At 40.7% G+C, this 26972-nt stretch overlaps 2 protein-coding genes, 1 long non-coding RNA gene and 1 other non-coding gene across 7 annotated transcripts; 1 reads left to right on the top strand and 3 right to left on the bottom strand.

The window, feature by feature from the left end:
• The first annotated feature begins 48 nt into the window (after window positions 1-48).
• On the top strand, window positions 49-9983 carry LOC126391161 (uncharacterized). 3 transcript variants are annotated; one of them, XR_007570043.1, is made up of 4 exons: window positions 49-177; window positions 3628-3794; window positions 5608-5761; window positions 9846-9983. It is a non-coding gene; the product is annotated as an uncharacterized LOC126391161 (long non-coding RNA). The 3 variants fall into 3 exon arrangements; XR_007570045.1 differs by lacking the exon at window positions 9846-9983 and adding an exon at window positions 5892-6030; XR_007570044.1 differs by lacking the exon at window positions 9846-9983 and adding an exon at window positions 5885-6021.
• On the bottom strand, window positions 983-19712 carry LOC126391157 (ATPase family AAA domain-containing protein 2-like). Of its 2 annotated transcripts, XM_050045684.1 has the most exons (30): window positions 19329-19712; window positions 18037-18188; window positions 17548-17603; window positions 17262-17421; window positions 15658-15745; window positions 15417-15498; window positions 14927-15109; window positions 14667-14787; window positions 14371-14385; window positions 13471-13572; window positions 11704-11812; window positions 11346-11461; window positions 10781-10955; window positions 10434-10522; window positions 9831-9990; window positions 9565-9655; window positions 9047-9224; window positions 8800-8936; window positions 8547-8673; window positions 7163-7349; window positions 5914-6099; window positions 5605-5740; window positions 4900-5096; window positions 4529-4688; window positions 4259-4381; window positions 3616-3789; window positions 2789-3535; window positions 2448-2581; window positions 2095-2223; window positions 983-1604 (listed from the first exon to the last, which is right to left on the bottom strand). In XM_050045684.1, the coding sequence occupies exons 1-30, from the start codon at window positions 19524-19526 to the stop codon at window positions 1572-1574; spliced, it is 4545 nt and encodes a 1514-aa protein (XP_049901641.1). In that variant the 5' UTR covers window positions 19527-19712; the 3' UTR covers window positions 983-1571. The 2 variants fall into 2 exon arrangements, with proteins under 2 accessions (XP_049901641.1, XP_049901642.1); XM_050045685.1 differs by lacking the exon at window positions 14371-14385.
• LOC126392545 (small nucleolar RNA SNORA5) lies at window positions 6547-6680 on the bottom strand. Its single transcript, XR_007570193.1, has one exon. It is a non-coding gene; the product is annotated as a small nucleolar RNA SNORA5 (small nucleolar RNA).
• Window positions 19713-20093: 381 nt separating the features above from the next.
• Window positions 20094-26119, bottom strand: psma2a (proteasome 20S subunit alpha 2a). Its single transcript, XM_050045689.1, has 8 exons — window positions 26019-26119; window positions 25387-25463; window positions 24688-24820; window positions 23203-23325; window positions 22998-23079; window positions 21965-22038; window positions 21136-21193; window positions 20094-21042 (listed from the first exon to the last, which is right to left on the bottom strand). Exons 1-8 carry the CDS (start codon window positions 26057-26059, stop codon window positions 20926-20928), a joined length of 705 nt encoding a protein of 234 aa, XP_049901646.1. The 5' UTR covers window positions 26060-26119; the 3' UTR covers window positions 20094-20925.
• Between the last annotated feature and the right edge of the window lie 853 nt (window positions 26120-26972).

Genomic DNA, 26972 nt, shown 5'->3' with positions numbered 1-26972 from the left:
TAGCGTTCACGTTATTTGGGCTTGCGGGTCTCCAAAACCAGGCAGACAGACGGACCGGTCTAACGGCTACGGCTCCCGTCTGCAGATGCTGGAAACACCGGACATCTCTCTCCTCGTCGGAGCAGGTTATTAATGCCCGGGTCGCGCCTTTGTGAAACTTATATAATCTAAAACACGGTAATTACACTCATTGTATGGCCGTTGGTGCTGTGTTAATGTGCTGACCTAATTCTCTGATATTTTTTAACGGCTGATTTTTTTTAATGATCAAACGGCGTCACCATTCACTGATACGTGCTGACGTCATTCCTCAGCGACTCTCGGCGCTCAGTGATCTTCGGAAAATTAGCAAAAATATACGATATTCTACCACTAAAATATAAGACTTATGATGTGGTTTGAGTTATGCGCTGTCCGGGAAAAAAAAGTGGTACTGAAAAACGTTTCAAACGGGCCGTGAATTCATCCGTTTCCAAACCCGGCTGTCTGCCAACCTGTCCTTACATGACCTGTCAGGGCAGCAGAAGAGAAGCTACTTGAGGACAACACTGACATTGCAAAGTCTCCTCTCTGAACACCCGATCTCGTCTTGTTTTGCAGTTTAGACTTCACTGTTCATTATTTCAACTACACCCACTTTATTTTTAACTTGGCTACACTGTGAGGCGCTTTGCATCTTGTTCATGATGCTGCTTTGTTAGCGCCATATTACATAATACTAACGTTACCTGTGCGTAAATAAAATACGGTAATAGCCAGCTGAGTGTGTAGGTAAATAATATCTTAGTAAAAGTTATGCTTATCATTGGTTAAAAAATGACCACAGGCGGTGAACAAAAAGAAAAATGAGCTGGGTGTAAGTTAAACTACTCAGTGGGAGTAGAAATATAACTGCTTTATCCAAAATACAGAAAATGAACGTCAGAATAGAAACTGCAGTGTATACCCGGAAGAACACTGGGGTTTACACACCACTGCACAATTGTGTTTTTCTTTTTATTGAGTAGCTATTACAGATAAAATGCCTTTTCCACTACGATTTGGAACAATTCAGTATTGCACTTCCATAAAGCTGGGGGGCTGTCAAAGACAGATTCAAAGGAAATGGTCAAAATGATGCAGTAGATGCTGAGATGTGTCTTTAAATGCGTCTTACATTGGTGAGACTCCAAAATCCCTGAATCCTACACTTCCCATAATGCAACTTGATAGCTTGTTTTGTTAGACCCTCCACATACCAGGTAAATACCAGGTAACAGTTTGTAACATGGGCTGAGGACACAAAACAAGTTGATTCAAGTGACAAGTTCCCTTAACACTGTGTTGGCCGAATTAATCAGGGTTTGCCATTAAAGGTCACACCACCGTGATGAGCACACAAGGAGGCACACAACATTTACAGGAAACTTGTTTATTTAAATATAAACAAAAGATGTAATACAAAGTTTTAGCTAATGCACAAATAAAGGTGCCTGTAGATTTCTATGAAAATAGCACCAAAGTGTATTTACATAGCTGAGAGGATGAGTATGATTATTAAAAAAAAAAATCATATTCTTCCAGTAGGAAAGTCAACAGAAGTCTTCAATCTCTTGCTCCAACTCCTAATCAAATGAAAACAGCAGGAAACAACAACAGATTAGAAACATTAAAGTACTTCAGGCAAATGTAACCATCTACTGTATGTACTGTAATATTCTGTTAAGGCTACAAGTAATCACCACTAGATTTCACACCTCTCAGATAACACTGCAATAATAAAACATGAGAAAACTGGAATATCAAAAGCCTCCTCTCCAACAGACATTTTGATATGTCATAACAGGAAAGGCAAATCTGCGAATGGATGGCGAAGGAATGACCCACCCCGTGCTCCCTATAATTGGCTAGTACTGATTACCGTTGTTGGTTGGATTGGTTGGGTTTTGGCAAGAGGAGTGGGATTGATTAGGGTAAGACTGTCAGGGTAAGCCAATCAGAGTCAGAATAAGACATGCCACTCCTTCACTATCTTCGGATTCGCAAATTCGCCACCAGGGAAACTCCCAAATTTCTCAACGGCCAGTCTGTGGCTGAGTGCAGTCAAATACTGACCTGTATTAGTGAAGTTTTGTTGTAGTCTCGTCTGTGTCTGTAGATACTCTGGCAGAGCAGGGCATAGAGTTTCTCCAGCTTGTAGACCTCGTAGCCTTCAGTCTTGGTCACTGCTCTCTCCAACAGCTCCTGAAGAATTAAGGAGAAAACACAAAAGAGAGGAATGATATGCAGATTACATTTTTCCTGTTGCATTAAAGCCCAAGAGTACAGGATGAAGGAAAGATGACATAAACTAACCTTGTCATCTGTTTATAAGGGCTCCTACGAGTAGTCAACATGCAGAACACCCATATAACCAGTGACTATAAAAAGACTCAGAATAAGCCAGACACCCACAATATCCCACGCACCTTTAATTTGTCTCTGTTCACCACCAGAGCAGGAGTTTCCTGGTCCAGGATCTGCAGAGCTTTGTCAACATCGACCATCTGCTGCTGTAGCACGGCATTCTTTAGTGCCCGAGTTATGCGCCTCACGCTGCGCTCTAAGGCACAAGACAATACGTACAAGTGTTTAGACAACTGTAACAGATGACAGTCTGCTGATAACATTGGGATTATGTCTTGCTATCTCCAGAACACTACATTAATTTTCTTTTGCTTTAGGGGATTGAATGTATGCATCTTTTAATATCTTTACAGCTCAAATTAATGAGCCAAGCTTTAAGTGTAAGACAGTGTTAATATCAAACCTGGGCCTGCATCCTCCTCCCCTCGGACAGCAGCAGAGGCGTCCGTGGTTGAGGTATCTGTTGCTTCCACCTCCATTGGTTCAGCAGGGCTGTTCTGCTCTTCCTCCTCTACAGTAACTACCTCGTTGTTCCTTTCATCTGCCTGAATTACAGTTTGACATTTCTCAGTCTCAGTTTCTGTCAGCTTTTGACTATTAGTTTCACCCCTCTCTTCTGTGCTGGACTGCCCCTGGGTATCGCCTTCTGACTCAGCGTGGCCGTCCTTGGTAGTGTTCACTGAAGTGGTTTCACTGTTCTCATTTTCTGCCTTTGTCAACACTCCATTTTCCTCTGACTGTCCTGGTTGATCTGTGACAGCTTTATCCACCTTCTCATTATTGTTCTGTGTCTCATCATTTTCTGGATTCCCCATTTCACATAAGAGGACTTTATCTTCAGCAGCTTCACTCCTCTCCTCTCCTCCCTCCTGACACACCTGCTCCATTGCAGTAGGCCCAAAACTACCTTCCTGAGTTGGTGCAGCCACTGACTCCACATCAACCATCATCTGATCCTCCTCTCCTCCAGTCCCCTCATCACACTCTGCTCCTCCTCCCCTCTCAACCTCCTCCTCATCGTCCCCATCATCCTCTTCCTCATCAGACCCCAAGTGTGCATCATCTCTGGACGTGTGAGGAGAGCAGGAAGGCCTCCTCTTTGTATATAAGCCATTAGACCAGCGACTCTTCCGCCTTTTCTTCTTTTGGGCTGAAGGAACAAAAGATTTTTTTTGTGATTTTTTTTTTAAGTAAATCATTTCATTTTTTGTTATCTACAATAGTTTTTACCTGTGTTTTTAGGTGTTGTAACAGCAGAGGCACTTGTACTGGGAGTGACTGCAGCGGTGGGTCCGGCCGGCTCTCTTTGAGGGGTCATGTCAGTGATTTTGGCCTCAGCAGGAGATTTGGACTGTTTGGGAAGGACGTGGTAGAAGGAGGGAGCAAACCGGGCATTGGAGCAATCTGAGGTAGTCCAAAAAAAAAGAAAAAAAAAGCACAATGCTTTTTTGGTCATTCTACACCATTGTGAATCTCTGTTCATTAAACAGATGGTCTGGTTTAGGTGAATGAAACAGTACAAAGGATAAATAGGTGAATAAATGCTCAAGCTCAAGTAATTTCTGTGAGAAGGTGAATGTTTTAGATAAATTGGGTGAGTAGGAGAACTGAAACTGAATATAGTAGTAACAAATTAAAAGCAGAAGCGTGTGCAGAATAGCCTACTATATAAAAGTTTTCAAAATTAGCCCCTACATAATAGTCACTGAGCCAAGTCTGCCCTTGGGAAACTAAAATTATCTGTACTGGTTTTTATTTTACAACTGAGCTCACACAGAGTGTCTGTGTATTCTCTTTGGCTGTGACAATGTCAATTATGTGATACTTGCCTACTAACTATGTGTACGTATACACAAATACACATAGCCGTTACCTCTTGTGCTGCGCGAGACTTTGATCTCCACACACATCTTCTCAAAATCTTCATCCAGTTCATCTCTGATGATAGCATGGACGGTGTCCTTCAGTGCACATGCTCTGTGGCGGATCTGGCGGTCTGGAGGAAACATACTCACACTGTCAAATGAGCAAAAATTCAACTTTTCTGCTCAAACAGTTGCAGTACACTAATCCTGCCAGTATTATAACTGTATGTTCTCTGTGAGGATGGTGAGTATGTTTTTTGCTGATCACTGTGTGTTACCTGAGGGGTCCCTGTCTGGGTTGTATTCGAGGGCATTCTGCCAGATGAGATCCACGTCTTGGAGGAACTCTTTGACCGTCCCATACTGATGGAGGTCGATCTTAGAGAGAACTGTTGACAAGTCCATGGGTTTCTTGATCACCTCGGCGTAATCTGGCACCTAAAACACAACGATAAAGAGACTGCCATGATTACGACGTTGGGGGAAAGGGACCAAACTGAAACTGGATAAAATGATGGATAATGGAGGACAGTACAACAACAGACCTGTTGGAGTGCAGACATTTTTCTCAGTTAAGTCAACAGTGACTCAGCTTCAAGGAAGGCTTTATTAGGGAATATGAGATGAGACAAAATAATGGAACAGCTACCTCCTCTAAATCCACAGGCTTTGTAAAAGCCTTGAAGCGTTTATCTTGGGACAGGCGGTTGGTGACATCACGCAGAAACAGGCGGAGCTCCCTGAGTGTATCTTCTTCCTGCTCCTCCAGTCGTTGGATCTCCTCTACCGTCAGCTGACGTGGCGGAGGTGGAGGGGCGACAGGAAGCACCTCCAATGTATTGAGCACTGAAGAAAGTGGAATGTTGATAGATGCATACAAACTGAGAAATGAATTTACATCAAGTTAACACAAGTTAAACAAGCTGCAGAAGCTTGTGCAATTAGACAACCTAATCCCTTTAATTCAATTTAAATCTTTTGACTGACCGAGCAGTTTGAATACATCTGTCTCTGAACTGATGTTGTCACTTACATTGATGTCCTTGACCTTTTGTTTGTTGCATAAGTTGTCGACGTATACTGTAATTTTCGTGTGCTTCTATTGTTTTATATGTGCTGTAATCAGGGCATCCTTGTAAAAGAGAGTTTGCTCTAAATTACCTTACCTGTTTAAAGGTTATAAAAAAAGCTTTAAGAATCACAGCATACTTTTTTCCTGCCTATGAACAAAAATGAACCCTGAACAATGCTATGCTAGCCCCCGGTTTAAGGGGGACTAAAGCCCACTTTATCTACGGATCACACAAAGCTCACTTACATTTGTATATTATAACCACACTCATCTATTTCTCACCAGCTCTCCTTTTTGAGGCAGGGGCCTTGGCAGCCTGATTGAGGATTAGATCCTCAAAGAAGTTTCTTCTTTCTCTGCTGGTGGGGACCTTGATGTGGAAAACCTCTCCGTACTCCATCCGAAACAATTCCTGCACCTGAGACATGAAAAGTGAGAGGTGAGAGAAGACTTGATGATGAGCAATTGTCTGTCAGAGAGCATTCTTTTACATATACCCATCTTATTTTTACTCCACAACTATTTTCTTAAATGCTGTACCCTCATGTATCACCACTCTAAGTCAACAGGGTGTCACTCTGCTTCCCATACCTCCACACTGAGTTGGTCATAGTGCAGGTTGCACGTAGCCAGAAGCAGTATAGGAGCAAAGGCAGGGATGGAGCTGAGCAGGCTGAGGAAGGTGGCTCTTAAGGCCGGACCCACTGTTTCCCACCACTGTCCAATGTGAGGGATGTACAGGATACTGGGAGAGGTCCGCTTTGCTTCAACAAAGATCTACAGAACATATAACATAGAAGCATTAATATATGAAATGGATATTTAAAAAACTGAATGTAAACTTACAGATACATAAGATGGGGGACAATATGATGAGCCAATAATGGCTAAATGCATAAATCAAAGGTATGATGAGGACATTAAAGAGTAGAGAGGAGATGTACAGTGGCATTAAACCAATGGTGGAAGAAACAGTCAATTAGTTTGAACAACCACTTTAAAAATGAATGACTTGTCATTTTAAGCAAAATAAAAATGGGAGAAAAAACCCAACACAGTTGGTTGGTTTTTTTTTTGGTTTTTTTTTAATTTAATGTAACTGTAAATCTTATACTTTGTGTTTTTTTGACTGCTTGTGATAATAAATAAGCAACTTCCAGACATCCCTTTTAGTAACCTGATGGCTCATTCACTGCCATCATCATCATGGCTCTTTCACTGAGTATTTGTCTGTAGTACATATTTATCCCCACTACCCACGATGTAAGGAGTGGGGCCCATGAACTACATTCACTGTGGCAGCCATTTTGGCCAGTGAAGTCCACTGAAAAAGACTCACTGAATTTGACAAGGCTGCAAGAGTAAAGACTACCTGTAGTCCAGTGGCTCTCAAAACTTTTCGTGTCAAGGACCCCTAAACTAATAAACATTAGGTCATGGACCCCATTTTATGAGATGTCACTTCAGGGACTCTAGTCTGTAAAGATTTTGGTGATTTTATAGTTGTTAACTACAGTTGATGAAATAGCTGCAGCAGCAGTAAAACCTATGATCAGAATGGTCACTCTTATGACTCTTACTCACTTCACTCCCATTGTGACTTAAAATATGAATAAGAAAAAAATATATATTCCCAAGTCTTCTAGGGATCCCCTGGAACTCCCTCAAGGATGCCTGGGGGTCCCCAGACCCATGTTGAGAACCACTGCTCTAGTCTACCTCAGTCTGTTGAAATGTAAAAGGCCCAACCCAAAGACCTCTTATGAATTGTCAAATGTTACTAAACATGTACATAAATATTAAGTTACTGTTTTATTTTGCATGCCAGTATCTCATTTACCTGAGCACAAGTCTCTTCTGGTGCAGTTGCGCTGGCTCCAAACAGCACAGCCATGTCCAGTGTGTACACAGTGAATTTCTCCAGAGCGTGGAGGACGGCAGGAGCCAAGTGGGAGCTCTGACCTGAGCCTGGTCTGCCCTCCAACAGCAGCCTGGGACGGTAGGAGGTCGGGTGGCTCAGCACACTCCTACAAGCCGACAGATGACAGATATACTCAGTTGGATAAAGCGGTAGAAAAGGACTCATTAATTCGCCTAAAAGATCTTCAGAAGGATTTGGGTCAGTGGGACACATGACAGCTCGCAGCACTTCTAAAGTAAAGCTAAGATAAAAAAGAGGGAATAGAAGTGAGACAACTGCAAGACTTAACACTACATTGTGTTAATGCCTAAAGCCCCTGACACATCAAGATGACAGTCAGCCATTGGTCAAAGACGGGCCGTTGGTGAGCTTCTGCCGCACTCGTCGCCCCTCGCAGCCCCCATCGGCTTTTGTTGAATCAGCATCGGTGACAGTGGAGCCCGTCAGTGAATGAAATCAATGTGATTGTCAGTTCAGCTCAGTGCACGAGGAAAAAAAAACAAAAAAAAACAAAAACAAAGTTCACTGTCACATGGTAAATATGCTCTGTTCTTTTAACACTGGATTGTGTTGTTAATGTGCTAACTAGTGTCAAGACTGTCTTTCGGTTTCCCTTTTTGATTGAGGATTACAGACTACCGCTTGTCTGCTGATATGGAGAGTAACGCCAGGGCCACACTGCCTGCGAAGCGCAGCGCACCGAAATTCTCGCGCGCGCCGGAGAACCTCCGTTCACATCAGACGCGCATTTCTCCACGCCGTCGACAAGCGATTCTGCTCCCAGCTGTTATTTTTCACTGCCTGGCTTGACACATTCGCTCGCGGCTCGCGCAGAAAATAGACCAGACGCCGAACTGATCGCTGCAAATCGAGAGCCTGCCGCGGAGCTTCCCGGCACGGCGCGGCCAGTGTAGATGACACAGTCGGTTAACATGGGCGCCGAAAGGAAACTGCCTTCACTTCTCGGCGCTTCGAGGCTATTCGCGGCGCTTCCGTGGGCAGTGTGGCCCTGGCGTTATTTTCTCTCACACAGGCGCAGAACGTACGTGATGGTTGACCATCAGCTGCAGTCTTTGCGGTGTGTTCATGTGCAACTTTTTTGGGCAGAGACACAGTGACATCAGGCGACGCAGCAGGAGGCCTTTGTCACTGCTAGTTCGCTGAAGTCAGTTTGGTGTGTCTGGGCCTTAAGACATATCATCATCATAGAAATGATTATTTATAAAGGCAGTCATAGTCTGAAAGAATGAGGAGACAAATGAGCCCCTGCTTAACATTCCTTCCTGAATAATGGCAAACCAACCTGTTGAGGTTGAGGAGTCCCGTAACAGCAGGTATTCTGAGCTGGGAGTGAGAGGTCTGTCCACTGACTTCTGAGTCCTCATCCTCACTGAACATCAGATCATCCTCAAACACGCCACAGGCTGCATCTGAAAATAGACACACATGCACAAACCCACAGTGCAGCAGTTATTCCTGATGCCCTAAGCGGTTGGCAAATAAACAATCACTCTAGGTGTGTTCTCTTCGGTAATTCTTCGGAAACAAGACCACACCTAGTTCTCTCTTCCTCTTTAAGCCCTGCTCAGCGTGTGGGAACAGTCTGCTGACAGTGTGGAGGATGTTCTGCAGGGTGGAGCTCAGCAGAGGACGAATGGCAGGTATCAGGGCCTTTGCTGGTGACACTATTGCCCTAAGAATCACAATAAGCGTCATACTTACAACAGAGCCAACCATATGCAAGAACCACTGAAAACGTAAAAATGATGTTTACACTCTTCTACTAATATACAGGTTGGTTACCTCTGGGCAGCAGGAACCATCTTGGACATGGCAGACATAAAGTCTTTGTTTGTGATAGCGATGGAGTTGACATCAAGCACAAGTTTCTGTGATGAGGAGTAGATTTGTGGGTAGCGACGCCGCAGTGCACACAAGGCAGCCTCTGAACACACTGCCTTGATGTCTGCTCCACAATAACCTGGCAAACAAAAAGAGAGATTGTAGACTATCGGTGTTCAGTCTGTAGTTGTAGGTGTGCAAGTACTTGTGCTAGTGTTTCTCCTGTGCAAATGATCTGAATGGAGATAAAGAATAGTTTTAGTTCTGAGATATTGGTTTTGTCCTGGGCTTATACCAGTATCATTTCCAGTAGATGTTGCACTTCCTGAATAGAAATCTCTTTCTCTAATGTTCAAATCAAGTCTAACACTATTGACAATTTTAATCTTCTGTAATTGTTATTTGTCCTGGGGAAGTTTAGTAAGATTTGCATTGTACAAGTTGTTGGACCACTGTTTCTCCATCATATGCAAACATACCAACACATTTATCTGCCAGTTCCTCCAGAAAAGTGTCGGACAGTGGCGGAGACCAAAGTCTTGTGTGGATCTTCAGAATGTCCTTTCTTGCCTGCCATACAAAATAAGATCACAGCATTTCAAATTCAGGTCAAATATATGCGAGCTAAAGGGCTTCTACTGTTTTAACCTAAACTCATTTCACATTTCTATGTTCTGTCTTTTTTTTTTTTTTTTTTTTTTTTTAAATATCTGCTAAGCATTAAAGGACCTCTACAGTTTCTCACCTCTCTGTCTGGCAGGCCGAAGAGAAACTCTCTGTCAAAGCGCCCTGGTCTTCTCAGAGCTGGGTCGATGGAGTCCAGTCTGTTTGTAGCTCCAATCACAACAACCTCTCCTCTACTGTCTAATCCGTCCATAAGAGCCAACAGGGTCGACACAATGGAACTACAGAGACAGAAAAAAAGAATACGTTTTCTACCTGGTCAACGCTATCTCCCAACAATAAAGATGATATAACTGCAGTAAACTGAGTGGAATTATTTATTTATTATTTATTTACTGCAAATCAAGGGCTTTCCTTTCCTGATACATGCAACACCTACAAGCTCTTTTTTCTCATCGGCCACCAATCACCTCAGTAGTCTGATGGCAACTTGTTCTCATATGAAGCATGAACTCGGCTTGTGACGTCAAAGCTAAATGCTGATTAAGATGAATTAATTTATTTATGTTTATTTATTTTCTGAGAAATCTAGCAGCCATATCTGGCAACCCACCGCACAATCTGCTATAAATTTCCATTGTTCCACTCTGCACATTATACACATTAATCTCAGTACAATCACCCCACGTGTGCCGTACAACATAAGAACAGGGGTGCTGCTCACCTGTGGATCTGGTCCTGACGGCTGGACCTGACTGGAGCCAAACCGTCAATCTCATCGAAGAAAATGATGGAAGGACGCATTTGGTATGCCTGAGAACAATTCAATAAGAATTAAGCTAGTTGCTGATAACATTATCTTCAGAACTGACACTTGACACTGTGCAGGGCTTTAATTATCTACAAGTTAATGTGTTACAATAAATGTTTTCTGATATTCTTTGTTGACAGGTTTCTTTTTTGTTGATGACAGAAGTCAATCACACTTGCAACAATAGCAGAAAAAACTAAATCTGACAATCTCCATCCATGCCAAAAGCATGTTGTACGTTGATGAGGAGTTTGGTTTACCTGGTCAAAAAGCAGTCGTAGTTGTCTCTCAGATTCTCCCACCCACTTACTGAGGCAGTCAGCTCCTTTCCTCATAAAGAAAGACACCTTTCTTTCACCCTGACTGCACTCGTTGGCTAGTGCTCTGGCTACGAGGGTTTTCCCTGTGCCTGGAGGACCGTAAAACAGACAGCCCCTAAAGATAAGAGACAATATGACAGAGAACAAAATTGGTGATTTTATTGGAGTTCAACCGCCACTAAAATAAAAGTAAAGTCTGAGGTAGTGGTAGAGAAGAGACTGAAGGGACAAAGAGATAAAAGAAAGAAACCATGTAAGACAGAGAAAGGGTTGTACACTATTGTACACAAAAACAATCCAACCCAATCCAATGGTAACGAAGCTCTCTTCTATATTACAGAACTTGGGATCTTAAGTATACGACTTCTTTGACAAGATATAAAGGGAAAGCATGAGTCTGTTCCTTTTGGAGCACTTGCAGTGAATTACATTTTAAGTCACAATGAAATATGACACTAAACTACATTTTCACATGTTATCATCTCAACAAACACCCATTGTTTACCTTGGAGGTTGTATTTTGAACCTCTCAAAGACTTCTGGGTAGAGGAGAGGGAAGACCACCATCTCCTTGAGATCTGAGATGTGTCTGCTCAAACCTCCAATGCTTTCAAAACGCACCTGGAAGACAAATAGTATTTTGTTTAAATTGTTTGCTTTTGGTCTTCTCAGTAATTATCCTATTGGAATGTGGATGCAAAATATGGCATATCTGCTAACCTTATTATTTTATTTTTGAAGAAGCACCCTAAAGTGCTACATTTATGTCAATACAGTAATATTTGTCATCATGTCAACACCTTATTTATCAGACTACTTCTGACTACTGTGTTTGCATCAGTCTATATTTGGATGCAGCTTACCGTCCTGTCAATTTGCATAGGGTCCACGTCAGCAAGGCTGGCTCCAATCTTCATCCTGTCCTTGTGGATCCCTAGCAGGTCTTCTTTCACCAAGTTCATAGGCAGACATCTGCAGATTAAAACAAGAAACTTTTAGATTTTTTTTCTGGCTGTTTTGCTTTGCTAAAATATTGTGGATTTTATAAATAGAAATTTTTTTAAAAAGTAAAAATTACACTGTATTAAAACACATTAAATTACTGGTCTTACTTCACCCATATAACTTATTAGGGGTGGGGGGAAAAGTTGATACAGCATAGTGTGTGTAGCAATATTGTATCAATACACGGATGCCAAGTATCAATCTTTTATTATACACATTATTGATTTTTCCAAATACACATTTTAATACAACTTCTGGTACTAGAATAATAAAATCAATTGCTTTTTCAGTCCACTAGATGGTGCTGATGTCTTTTTTTCCTGGTAAGGTCAGCAGAGGTCTCAGTCAGCAGCATTTGGCAGGAAATTCATCAAAACAAAGATGGAGGCACCGGAGAAAAATCAGAAAAGCGCCAGTGGGGTTTAAATCAAGCGTCTGGACTTATTTTGGATTTTTAACATGAGGGAAAGGAGGACTTGGATATGACAATGATTTGCAAGCAGTGTCATATGAGAATAAAATACTCGGGGAATACTACATACATGAGGGCTCACCTCACTCTATCATCCGGAAAAAACCCACTAAACCTGCTCCACTGAAAAATCAACCCACAATGGACACACTTAGCTTGACAAAACCACCATCCAGCTCTGAGAGAGCTAAGAAAGTAACACAGACCATCACCTACTTCATGTGCAAAAACCTGTGTTCATACAGCATTGATAAAAACAAAGGCTTTTTGTTACATGCTAAAAACCCTGGAATTCAGGTATGTGACTCCATCCTGATGTTTTTCCACCGACACAGCCGTACTCAAACTCTACAAAGAGGTGAAGCATAAAGTTGAGGAATCTTTGAGTACAGCAGGAGGAGTGGCATTAACTTGTGGGCCTGGGCTTCAAGGTCAGCAGATTCCTATGTGACTATAATGAGCCATTATCATTAGAGAACTGGTGATTGCTGTGTCACGTTCTCCAAACTAAGGCAGCACATGAAAGTCACATTGAAGAAAACATTGCGGACCTCCTGCAAAATGCAGCACAAGAATGGGAGATGGGAGTGGTTGTAACAGACAACGCTCCTAATAAAGCCATTGCCATTCAGTTAGCAGGATACTTGCATGTGAAGTGTTTGGCTCATGCACTTAATCTGGCCTCACAGAGGGTGTTAAATCTGCAAAGTGTTAAGTTTGTCAGGTGTACGCAGCATTTCTGACAGGTTTTATGATGGTGTTGGTCAGGCTGTGTGCTTTATAATAATAATATCGTATTGTGACCTAAGTATCCTGATAATATCGCATCGTGGGTCCTCTGGCAATTCCCACCCCTGTAAATTATGGTGATGGATGGGTAGAGGAAACATGTAAAATGTTATTACTAAGCCTCCCAAGAGATCACAAGGGTAATAAAGCACATTAACCATGCCTCCTATCTTTACACTAATTAGGAAATACATTAATGAAATAGTGACAGTAAACTTTTTTAGTTGACCTACTGGAATTATTATTATTATGGTTATTATAGTTAGTCGTTATCCTTCTGTCACTCACCTTTGTGCTCCACCCATGTGCTGAGGAACACTGCTGTTATCTACCTGTATTGTGTGACAGCTGCTGACGCTCTCACCTGTTGACTGACCTGCTCCTGTTCTTACTTCTCCGTCTCTGGAATTTCTCATCGTCTGAAGATGAGGAAGTGGAGTCACTGCTGTGGATGGCGTGTCTCCTTCTGCAAAGGCCAAAGATTCAGCATTATTTCTCATTCTATCTATATCATTGAGACTATCAGCTTATTCACAACAAACAAAAAATCACATTGTTATGTTACACTCCACAGGGAAAGGACGGAATAAATGTTGGTGAGCAAAGACAATTAGTGTTTAAAACTAACCTTAACAAAACATACAAAATCAGACAAACAATAACATAAACAACACCATTACCACTCACAAATTAGTACATATTACAGTTTTAATATATACATACACATGGCTGATACAGCAGTAACAATGCATGAATTTAGAAGAAAAGGCAGTATTTGATTATGCATCATGTGCAACAATAACACAAGGGTGGCTCACTTAACTTAGCTGCTTCAAATGACATGATGATGATGATGATATCATCATCATCATCATCATCATCATCATCATCATCATGCATGACACCTGACTAATACACTGCCGGAGCAACACACAGGGAGGGCCTGACTTAAACAATTTACCTTAAAGGCTCAATGTGATACATCAAGAACACAATAATTAAAACAACTGAAATACACAAAATACGGACTAATAGAAAGTCAGCCTTCCAAATTGTGTCTTTCTTTGTTGCAAACAATGCTAAACAATAATTAGGTTCCAGTGATGTTTGGTTTATCGTCTCATACTTCGACTATAGAGTCACCCAAATGTGCCAAACCCACCGATAACCATAGTGCTAGCAAAGACAGACAGCACTCCAAAAACAAACTACCGACTAACAATAAACACCAACAAAGTCTACAGACAAGTAATGAAGGCCTTACCTCTCAGAACTACTCCTGAGGGTGGGATGAAGAGAATCAGAAAAAAGAGGAAAAAGAGGAATTTTGGGATTGATTTTACATGCAATGAAAATACTAATTGCTATCAGAGACAGCGCTATGACCCACAAGAGGGTGATCCTGTTGTCCTGCTCTAGACACTGCATTATTCAGGACACTATTTCTGACTGCTACACTAAGTTCTAAGAGTATTTCATGAGGTATTAACAGATCCCCTGATAGCAGATGTTTTATTTCAAATGGCTGACGATGGCTGGTGTCTTAGCCGTCATACTAACCTGCTGGTTCTTCTTCTGTTGTAGGGGCTCCTCGGGGCCGTGGAGCTGAATCTAAACCTGCGTCTGGTGGGAGACGAGTGGTCCTTGAAGTACATGCCGCGCTTCCTGGGCTCTCTGGGTTCTAAGAAAACATTATTCAAATAAATAAAATTAAATTTGCATTTAGGACAGAGTGTAATTTTCAGTTGTTTCAAGTCTTTCACATTCAGGCACATTATCTGCCATTTAAACAACATCGTCAAGTTGAACAAAAGCAGTACCATCCTGCGGGGCCTGGTAGCGAACCACAGTTTTCCGCTGTCTGAAGTCATAACGCCTCTGATTATCTTCTTCTTCCTCATCCTCCCCATCATCATCATCGTCTTCCTCCTCCTCCTCCTCCTCATCATCATCATCATCATCTTCCTCCTCCTCCTCCTCTTCATGATCGCCCTCATCTCCTCCTGTGATTTACAAGGGAAAAAAAGGGGTTTCCATCTCGTTTAGGTTTTTGTAACAGGTAAAAAGCACCCGTGTGTTTCAGGGCCGAATTACTATTTCTTGAAACAAAACAATTAAATTAAACAATTCTGCTTTTAATGAAGTTACATAAAGATAACTGATAGAACTTAAAATGAAGGAATTTCTCTCATGCATGCAGGTGTTTTTCCTTTTTTCGTGGTAACATGAGGTCCTCGGGTGTATAAATGGACCCAGACCTGTATGCTTTACACACCATTCCTGGCTCTGTACCTTGAGTGGTTTACTTACCTTGGTTCTCCTCCTCTGTGTCTTTATTCTCCACATCTGTCCTCAGAGACCTTAACATTCTGCCTCTGGTGTACACACCCAGCTGCTCAGAGGAAACAGGTTAAATGCTGATGAAGTCACTGTTCTGAAACTTGTTACACATTGTCACATTGCAAAATCACCTCTCAACAAAAACACTAAGACTACACAAGTAGCATAAAGGTTGAAATTAAAAAGTTCAGTTTCCTGTGTGAGTTATTACCTCTTGTTCATCGTCTCTATCTCTGCTCTTTAGTCTGCGTCTCATCTTCTGCATATCGTCCATCTTCTGGAGAACAGCTTCAGCAGTGCTGTGGGACAATCAGAGGAAGAGCAGATTTTATCAAAGAGTATCTAATCTTATTACACATTAGCCCAAGTTCTGCACCCACTGCCCACTGTTTATGTCATTTGTTAGATACCACTTGAGGTGACATCAGCTTTTAAGTACTTTTTTTATGAACATTTTTTACATTAAAGTGACTATAAACTGGAAATACAGACAGCAGAACACACAGAAAAAAACAAACAGATAGTTATGAGGTCATGGGATGTTTAAAACATCAAGGCAAATTTTGTTTAAAGTCAGAAACCACACATGCTACATAGAATAATTATGAGAGATCTGTCTCATGGCTAAATAAACACACCATTTTTCCCATCGTTTTTTTCTGTCAATTCTTTTAAAGTCATATGGAGTAGGTCATCTGTTCTAGAAGATGTAAGTGTTTAACAATATTGATGAAATGGCTTTTTTTTACTTGCTACAGGCAAGATCTTCAGAAGGTAGGTAACATCTTTACGTAATCCATCAGGGATATGTCCAAAATAAATGGTTATGAATGTTGAACTGATGCGGAAACCTGATGATAATTATTGTCACATACATACACTATCATATATTAATATATCCGTCCACATTACGCTACCACAATTACTGTTTTTAGTAGTATAATATTATTACTAAAATTAATGTTATTGTAGCTATCGTCATTACTGTTTGCCCTGCTTCTGTCTCAATTTCTTTTCTGGAATACTGTAAATTTATTATGTTGGTCTGTTCTGTGCAACATCTATTGCACGTCTGCCCGTCCTGGAAGAGGGATCCCTCCTCAGTTGCTCTTACTGAGGTTTCTACCATTTTTTTCTCTGTTAAAGGTTTTTTTTGGGGAGTTTTTCTGTATCTGCTGTGAGGGTCCAAAGGACAGAGGGATGTTGTATGCTGTAAAGCCCTGTGAGGCAAATTGTGATTTGTGATATTGGGCTTTATAAATAAAATTGAATTGAATTAAAGTTTTTGAAATGATTATTGCTACGTCCTTCCCGAAAGTCGGAGACAAGAAGGACAAGATCAGAAAATATGGGCATGATCACCCATCCGGCAGCATTGCTGAGTGTTTAGACTTCTGTTTGGGCGTAATGAAAAAGCGAATCGGGTTTTTCTAGCAGAAGTCTCTCCAGGTCTGGGAGTTAGTGGAGGTCAATAGTGTTTCCCAGGCAATCAGCCACACCTCCTTGGTTATTTCAATGTCCAGCTCTTTCCCCATCATTGTTTCACAGAATCTGTAGTGCACTTATTCAGTGATGAGATGTCGTGGTATAATTTGCTTACTAGATTTTTATTGCTTTCTGAGTGGATCTCTTAAATTAGTACCTTTAACTTTTTTACAAAAATAATCACAACGCTGTAAATGCCTGTAAAATTCCTGCCCACCCAAGCCTTATGTTTGACATAGATCATCAAAACTGTGACAAATCAGCTTTATTTTGAGCTGGAGCAGGGAGGTAGGAGCCAAAAGAAGCTGGAGTGAATACTGCTGAACTCACTTGGTGATGAGGCGGTCGTACAGCACTGACTGGTTACGGGAATCCAGTTTGTATCTGGTGATTCGGGAACTACGTCGCACTGAACAATCCTCCTCTCGACTCCGTAGATTAAAGCGGCTCCTCTTGGGAGTGGATGACCCCTCCACCTCATCTGGAACATCTGGGGCAACAGAAAAGGTTTTTGTTAGCTTACTTATCATTTAGACCCTGCTGCTGAACATGCTTTGTGCACTATATAAGAGCTGTAGTGCTCTTTGTAAAGAAATGGCACTTTACTGAACTGTACCTGCTTGCTGCTTCCCACTGGATGCTTTCACCTCTCTCTGCAGCCTGGAAGATTTCCTGAACGGAGGAAGAATACTTGAAATCAAAAATGAATTCCTCATGTGCATTCTCATTATCTGAGTTAAAATGTGCATAGTTATGTGCACAAATATTGCAAAAATGTTAAATATCCCCAATGTAGTTTGATATGGCACACATATATTAGGAGAATTTATTGCTGAGATTAAGGTTGTCTACCAATGCCTCTGTATAAAATGTAGGTCATGTGGCTAGCAGCCAACGCAACTCAATGCTCTACATAACTAATAAAATACTTTTGACACGCGTTTTGTCACACCAAGTCAAAAAAACTGAGACTTGCTCAAGTAGGTTGAGTGCATTGAATTTTAAAAAGTATGGGAGTTCCAACAACCCAATAACTTCTTGTACCCCTTAGAGAGTAGCTGGTCAAAATGTGCCAACAATATCATAGTAAGTGTGCCTGCATCACCTGAGGCATCCTCCAGAGTTGTCTTCATTCAGAGGGGAGCTGGTCTTTGGTTCCATGTCAGCAAAAGAGACCTCAAGTTTCTCTCTCTTTCCTCGGGTCCTTGTAGAGTGATGGAGACCACCTCCCTCCTCCTGCTTCATATCAGCATGTCCCTGGCACAGTCAGAATAGAAGTTTATAAGTTTATAAGTTTACAGCACATATGAAAGGAATGACTGTCTGCTCGGTTGAATCAGAGGTTCAAATCAATCATGGTCTGGAATAAGGAATATTCATTGAACTGTAAATGAATATATGAATATGTGTGGATTATTCCTTTAAAATAAATCAATTGGGTTTTTTTTTTTCCCCAATGGAAAAAAATATACAACTTTCAAGTCCTGACTGCTGTTTGGCAGTGACTGTCCTGTGACTAGAAAAATACAGACTTGCTTCCCACAGCAACATTACTAACAATGTCTTAGTGTTCTTCAGTCACTAAACCACTGTCTGCCCTATGGGTGCTGCTGACAGCTATCTCTGCAAGCACTTGTCAATAGCCGTGATGATTATAGATTAGAAATAAGGACATAAAAGTAAAACCAGTCCACTCTAATTTTAGAACAACACAACTTCACATTCACATCAAGCATGCATGTATAGACTAGATAGTTTTAAAACTGTGGTTAATCCTACAGAGAGCTGCCCAACAGTTTTACAAAACAGTGCCTCTGAAAATTTAGGTTACTGCCTATAAAGCACATTAAATAATGCAACTGCTGTAATGTAGTAACAGATAAGTCTCTAAGATAAATTTTAATGAATGACTGACTAAATGAAAGTATGAATGAACAGAGCCCCACCCCCTCTGTCCAATGAACCATCCAGGAAAAAAACACAGACACCAAAACACAACACTGTGCTAGACAACTTAAGTTTGACATCTGGGACAATTATCTGACAACGGACTAGTACAATATAGTAGTTTAATATGGCCTTGACACACTTAACAAAACATTACAACTGAATTTGCATAATAACTATGTGATTTTGACTGTAGAGTATAAAACTCGTCGTTACAAATGAGTCAACAAATGTCCCACAGACACACGAGTTTCAGTAAAATGTTAGAAAGGATCACGGGTGCTCATTCAGACAACCTGACAGCACCGTTAGCTGACAAACTGACAAGCTGGCTAGTTAGCTTAGCACGCTAGCAAAACTAGCACAGCAAAGTTATGTTCACAGATAATTTATACACTAAATAAATGGCAACCAAGGTATCTAACCAGCCCCCCGGGTGTATGTCCTTACATTCACCATGTTGTTTTCAGAGCTGCTGAAGCTGTCATCCAGGGCACGGGAGGACCGGGTCAGCCGGGCGGACTTTCTCTGCGACGCGGGAAGCAGCGACAGAAAATCGGTGCTTGAATCCAACTCCATCGACCTCCTCTTCGGAGTTGTTGCCACCGACTCGGCGCCGACACCGCTGCTGCTGCGTAGTATCACCATCTTGATTCCAAACCGACCTTATACTAGCACGAAACGACGGTTAACCAGCCGTTATTCTGGTTCAAAATGCGAAACGTTTACGGTGCCGCCAACATAGCACAGTTAACGGTAAATGTCCACCAGCTGACAAACACAACCTCCTCACTAAACCCTTGATTTCTGGCGCCATAAACGTCATCGGAGGTGCTGAGGGAAGTGCCTAAGAACTACCGCCAGGAAAAATAGATCTGTTGACAAGATTGTAAACGAAGTCGAATTATAAAAGTTAGTTTATTCTTCAGTAATTTTACCTCATCGACGCCGCAGCACATTTTCATGGTCGCTGTTGTTGTCATTGCATCAATCATGATATTTGTTAAAACATAATGCAGGCGGAGGGATACGTACAAAATGTGGAAAGCTGTTCCGGTTGATGTAAGAGCGCGCTCTTCTTCGAAAAGTGCACTAGCGCGCGCTCATTATGTACACAAGACATGTACTGAGAACATATCACATTTTGTACATTTAACAATAAAGCTGTTTCAAACTGCTGTTTCAAACAAATGCATGTCAATCCAAAACACAAAGTCAACATCAACTCATCTTTTATTTGAATAAGTGACAGATACCAGAAGAGAAAATACAAACTCTAGAATTAATTCTAGCCTGGAAAAAAAGTACATTGTGTAAAACTGCTGTACAGGCAACCAGATCCTAAGTGTAAAATTTCAAAACGTTCCATTGCATCCTTCTTTTTGCTGATACTCATTGCCAGTGTCTGAGAGATACTCATGAAGTGCAGTCAGGAGAATAAAGGGAAACTGTTTAAATTCAGGATGAGACCAAAGCTCCTTCTGGTCTTTAGCAACTGCTAGCCTTGTTACCTTTTTAATTTTTTGCTTTAAGTTCAATCAGAGGCCATTTATCACAATAGTAACGATTGAATTCCGAGTAAATGCATGAAGCTACCATGCCTGATTTGCAAACAGTATTGCCTTTGCAACAGTTCCGAGAAATAAGAAAGGTGAAGGATTCAATGGAAGACGTGAGATTTCACTCAGAGCCCACATTCTTTTCCATGTGCACAGCAGCCAAATGCCACATTTCACTGTACCCAGGTATGCGTTTAACAACAAAGCCAATTAGTTATGTGATAACATGAGGTTGTCATCTCACAGCCACGGATGGGAGTTTAGTCAATGCAGTTTTGAGTAGCAGCCACATTAGCTGCATACATACAAAGTCTATCAGGTCTGGGCATAATCCCAAACACGCTGTCTGATTCTGACGACTCACATACATAATCTTGGATAACTGTCTGAATAACCGTGGTTTACAATAATGCGTTATGAGACCATTGGCTACTGTGCTTTTATGTCTTAAAATGTGGCCAAAAACCCTGTCACCAGGGAGGATGTGTTCACGCAATGGCTGCCAGGTAGTCTTTCACCTCCGCAGGGGTGAGTCTTTTGAAGCCGGCCTCGTTGCAGATCCCGACTTCAATGTTCTCCTCTGTCATCTGACCCTCAAAGCTCTCCTGAAACGCAAAGATAGGAGAGTGTAAATGACTGATAAAAAAAACAGACAGATCCCATAGCTTAGGGTTTTTATTTGATAACAAACATTATACCTTCAGTGTCAAGATGGCTGTGTGGATGGCATCTTCCAGCTCCAGATCATTGTTATACCTGGAGAACAAATACAACATGGTCATCTTAACAATCTGTGGAGCGTACCATACTAAACACCTCAACTTTGTGTATTCATGCTGCACTGTATAATACTTAAAGTTCTTACATAATGTCCCAGGAGCCAAACTCTTACTGTTGAACAATGCCCCTTTTTACCACAAGACATAAGTGCTGATATGGTCTAATGGGCCATGACAATACTAAATTCACTCCATTTAGGTCACTTGATGATAACAGGAATCATTGGAATCAGGTTCTACATCCTGGTCCTTGTGCAAAACTTACTGAACACTTTTATGCTTTCCCATATTTGTAGTGAAGCTGATAGCAACTTGGTTCATGTTCCCTCTCTACCAACTATAAATGACTTTCAATAGTAAAACAGCCTCTTTTATAGATCAAACTGGGGCTTCAATTCTGTCTGCAATGATAATAAAAGTATATTAAACTATAGAAATACTGTTTTTAGTTTTATTGTTTTAAAAGTAATTAAAGACTGTCACTTGTACCCATTCAGACTTTGCTAAAAAAAAAAACATTCAGGAATTTGAAGGCATCATTATCTCTAAAATATACCACAACAAATTTTACTCAATGGGCACTGAGACAGCCAATGACATAAAGAGCCCTTATGGTGGGAGACTGGCCACTGACTGCCAAATACAAGTATCAAGGCCATCCCCATTTATACTGTTGCTGTACGCTTCACTTTTATTATATTCTTTATACAAAAAAGCCTTTAACTGTATTCTTTAATTGTAATCTTACCTTTTTTCAAGGAATGTTTTTCCATTTACGTAGTTCTTTCCCATGGCTGTGGCTTTCCATGCAAAATATGCACCCTGCCAGTGAGAAAAAAAAAATCCAGCAAGAAGTTATGCTTTTGACACAGTATGGTACATAATCTTTACACTGGAATAAGTATAGACTAAGAGTGACCTCCAAACAGACAGGATGTGCAACTAAATTCAATACTTTAAGAAAGGGTAGAACTGTACCCCAAATTTATCAGTCTATGAAAGGGAATTAGGGTTGTGTTAGGGAATTAATGAGTAGTACTAATATAATAGCAAAGTGAGGTTAAGCCTGATTAATGGTAGAGCACTCTTTTGAAGAGTGTCGCCTGACAGAAATTTAAGAGCAGTGTGGCATTTACAATGTATTACGCGAGCGGCTTTAGTCGTCTCCATGATAACCAGAGACCTACTGCTCACATTTAGTGACGCGTAATCTGCATAGATAGCCGTCTAAAATCACACAAATATCCCACTGCATATGTGTTTTCAACTTATTAAAACCATATTTTCATTGATTGATCAGCTCCTAGCGTCTGTCTGTAAGCCACAGATTCCCCTCACCCGTTACAGTGGGTGAGCTGACATGAACAGTATTTTGTCAGCTGTCAGTCAGCTTGGTGAAGACAGTTTGGCCAGTCGCTATCTTCTCTGTATACGTGTACAAACACGCTGAATGCAGGTCGAGGTCAGGGTCGATTGATACCTACTATTTCGATGGCGATGATACTAACACTTCATATCACAGTGCCCAACAAAATATGACAATGTCTGCAAAACAATTCTAAAGACATGAAAGCCAAGTGTGGAGCGGCTCTCAAAATAAGACATTTCCGTCAAGCGACACTTTTCAATTGCTTTGAGAACCTAACCACAAATTTGGCTTTGGTCCACTGTCAAAGATTCATCAAAATAAAATAATTAGTTAACTTTGAGCTGAAAAGAGCACAGTAATTGAAAACAAATACTGTTTTTCAACAAATATGAAAGTTAGTAATACAACATACAGAGGGGTCTGACTGGAACAGGTAGGGGTGGTCTTCATCCCATCCAGCTATCAGCAATGACACACCAAACGGACGCACTCCACTGGAGGACAAAAAATAACAGATTAAATCCAAAAATTCTGACTGAATACATCTTACCTCTAAAAATATAAAGGTGATGTGTCTATAAACAGAGCATGTATTGGTACATCTTTTGTATACTCACCCAGACTGTGTGTACTCCTGCATTACAGAGGCCACTCTCTGGACAAGTTGGCCTGTGGGGATTGGCTCCTGGTAAACCAGGAAGTACTGTTGTGCCAACTTCCGGGCTCGTCGCACTAAAACCCTGTAGGGATGACACAACTCATTAATTTAACTGTGCATATGAGGTTCAGTAGTCAGACAAACTCTGGTAGCAACATGCCGTCTTTTAGGAACAAAGTCCTGAATGACGTTTTTTCCTTGTGCACATAAGATATGGATACAAGCTGGGCAATATATCAATATTATTGGGATATGACAATAGATATCTTCAGATTTTGGATATTGTAATATCATAAGTGTTGCCTTTCCTGGTTTTAAACACTCCATTACAGTGAAGTGATGTAATTTTCTGCTCTAGCTATTCTATTGTTTGTCTTTGCCCAATTAGCCATTACATCCACTTTACTGATGATTATTTAGCAAACTCCTAATTGTGTAAAAAAAAATTGTAAAATCATCAAAAATCAAGCCTGCAATATTGTCACAATGTAGATATTGAGATATGTGGTCAAAAATATTGTGATGTTTGATTCTCTCCATATTGCCCAGCCCTTGTATGGATATGCTCACAACACCAAAGACTAAAACTCATAATTATACTGTACAAGTGTGTGCACAAGGCAAAGTACTAGCTTTAAGTTTAACTCAACAACACTGAAGAAGAAAAAAAAAAAATCACCCTGGAAAATCCCCCAGGAAACACTTTAGGTTTTAATAAGTACAAATTAGTCTCCAATAAGATATGTGCTTTCTTGACTGGAAAATCTTAGATGCCCAAAGCTGTCCCCAAAGCAGTATATCAATCTAAAACTTTTATGGTATGTTTTGCAAAATAGTTAAAACATGTAAAACCTCCAATAAAATAGACTGAGTAAGGCTAACAATACTGTTGCTTTAGCTGCTTATCATTCTCGGAACCCATCGGCTGTATTCGGCGTCTGACTTCCAGCAGACGGCGATACAGCCTCTGGGGGCAGACCCCCGATTTTTTGGAATTCCGGTTTGATTTGGGCGGAGGAGGCGAATTTCCGTTTCCGACTTCCGTTTATATATATATAAGTAAATATGCTGAACCATCGCGATGGATTCAGAGTTTGCAGTGATGGCAATAATGTTCTGCCTCGTTAATTCACCGCACGGACCGTTTAACCTGGCAACAACTGCAGCCGGCTCAAACGTGATTGGTCAATATCACGCGGACTACAAACAGCCTACAACCGGAAACCAGGGCTCTTCCACTCTTCTTCCGGAGGCAAGATCTCCAGGGTTTGCCTACAGAATGTAGAGTCTGTATATAGAGACTAGCTGCTTATGAACAAGCGCAGTCCATCTTTACATTTTCCCCCTATAGTGCATTTAAAAGCAGCTGACATCACAAAGAAAGATACTACTTATCTAAAGTTAGAAAGGAAACCTAAGTTGCTGAAAAACAAAGAATCCCCACCTGTAGTCGGGCCCCATGCCGCTGTAGACCATGCCTATGTGTTTAGTGATGGGCTCCACTTTGTGGACACTCTGCTCGTCATACAGAATGGACTTTTGTTTCTTCTCTGTTGCAAGGACAACTCCATTGGAAGCTGAAAATGAAGGACAATATCACGATTAGTGTCCTCACAAATCATAACTGATAATTATTTTCTAACCAGTTTCAACCACGTTATGGTATGCATAGCCTTTAAGTATGCTGGTGTCTGCTTAGGTTGCTGCACCAGTGTCTGTTAGGTGGGCATAATGACTTGTCTGGATAAATAGCACATCCTTCATTATTATGTTAAGCAGTTTGGATGGCAAAGCAAAGATACAATGTGGCTTTACTTTCTGCATTACATTCACACAGCCATTGTTTATTTTATTTTTTTTAAGTTTAACCTTAATTAAGCATCACTAAAGGCACACTGCCCTATGCACTGTAGTCTTCCACAATGAAGTCAGGAAATATTACTCTGAAGGTGTGGCAATACATCAGAACCTGTTAACATCCACTCCATGTGTTACTTTACCCTATTACAGCGAATTGCAATTTGGCATTATAAACATTTCCAAGCAGAGTCTTGTTCTATTCTCTGTTATCAATCAGACATCCAATGAATGTGGTTTAAAACCTACAGTTTAATATGCCCCACACACTTCCAGGACTCCATACCTTTGATTCCCACTGACGGTGCTCCGGCTGCTACAGCTGCCAGGGCATACTCAATCTGGACCAGTTTACCCGAGGGGCTGCAGGATGAAACACATGATGCTAAATTAACATGCTATGAAGCGGAGGAACATCAACTAAACCATATAAAGATACAGCAACATCTGCAGTTTGAAAACAAGACAACAATTGCCAAAGACGAAAGTGAAAGGAAAAGCTAAAACAACCCACTCATCTGAGCTAGTGTAGCTAACGTTAACTGTTAGCTAAGCTAACGTTAGTCTCTAAAAGCTTATAATTAGCATGTAAAACTGACCTGTTTCGATCTATTTAGTAATATTCTCACAAATAACACAATCAGGCGAGGTCTACTTATTGATATGAGCAAAAAACTGACACTTAACGGTTTAATTTAAAAAACACGTTAGCCGACATGCTAACCGTTAACGTTAGCTGATTCATTACACTACCCGGCAATGACAGTGCATCGACTACAAAGGCACACAAAACCTTATTTTCCCGTCAATATGGAAAACTCCGCATATACTTTATCAAACTGATGTACAACAACAACTCTACTGGCTGAAAGTTTAGATGCTGTTTTTATATTTCATAGTAATTTTACCAAAGTTTACCTAAATGTGGTGAGGGAGAAACTGTAGCCTCGTTCCGCCATCTTGTTCGCCTTCTTCTACTCTGTGTTGCCTGGAGACCTGCAAAACCCACTAAAGAGTGTACACTGCCACCTATGGACTTAAATTAAACACCCACCCTGCTGCTCCACAAAACAATGTTTAGCTGTGAATATAAAAAATATAAAACCAAGTCTATGATGTGACATAAATCAGTAAAAAAAGTAATTATTTTACCTTCTCCTATGTCTTCCGAAACAGAAATAATTTAGATAGAAATAGATTACAAATAATCTTTACTAAAATAGTTATAAAGGTTACACCTGATTACCTGGTCAAAAGGCAATACTTATTAAGTATTTTAATGATGCACCATTCTGCTGCACTATCAATTATATTGAAGCAATGTTAGTGAATGACAGTAATCTGGTTACAATAAGAGAGGAATTTGAAATTGATGTGGGTCTTTTTGTATATTCATCTATCAACTTTATCAAATTATTATCTGGAATATATAATACAAAAAATATAGACACATTTCTCTAATAAAACATATTTATTGAAATACTTTCTTCTGCACCCTTTAGACATTTTAAAATAGAAATTAGTTACCATACAACTTCAATTTAAAGCCTAGTCCCAATTAAACGCCCAGTCCCTTTTACTAGCTCAGTGAGGCTACACGTTTTGACAAAAAAGTGCCTGACTCAATTAGACGTCTGGTTGCCAAGCTTTGTTTTATTTATTTATTTATTTACTTACTTATTTATTTTTGTAGACGTTCTTAGGATGTTGGATACCTCAAATTATGTGCACATTCCTCCATTATCCTATAAATAACTCAGATTTCTTTAGTCCTCAGGGTCCTCAGATCAAAAGAATGAAAAGGGTTGCTCATAAAGATTGATCCAAGTTGTGAGTATTGGATAAAATTATGCTGTGTCGGTACTCCAAGTG

Source organism: Epinephelus moara, chromosome 6 (assembly GCF_006386435.1).
Source record: "Epinephelus moara isolate mb chromosome 6, YSFRI_EMoa_1.0, whole genome shotgun sequence".
In the NCBI taxonomy this organism is placed as follows: Eukaryota; Metazoa; Chordata; class Actinopteri; order Perciformes; family Serranidae; genus Epinephelus; species Epinephelus moara.
This window is presented reverse-complemented; position numbering and strand designations above follow the sequence as displayed.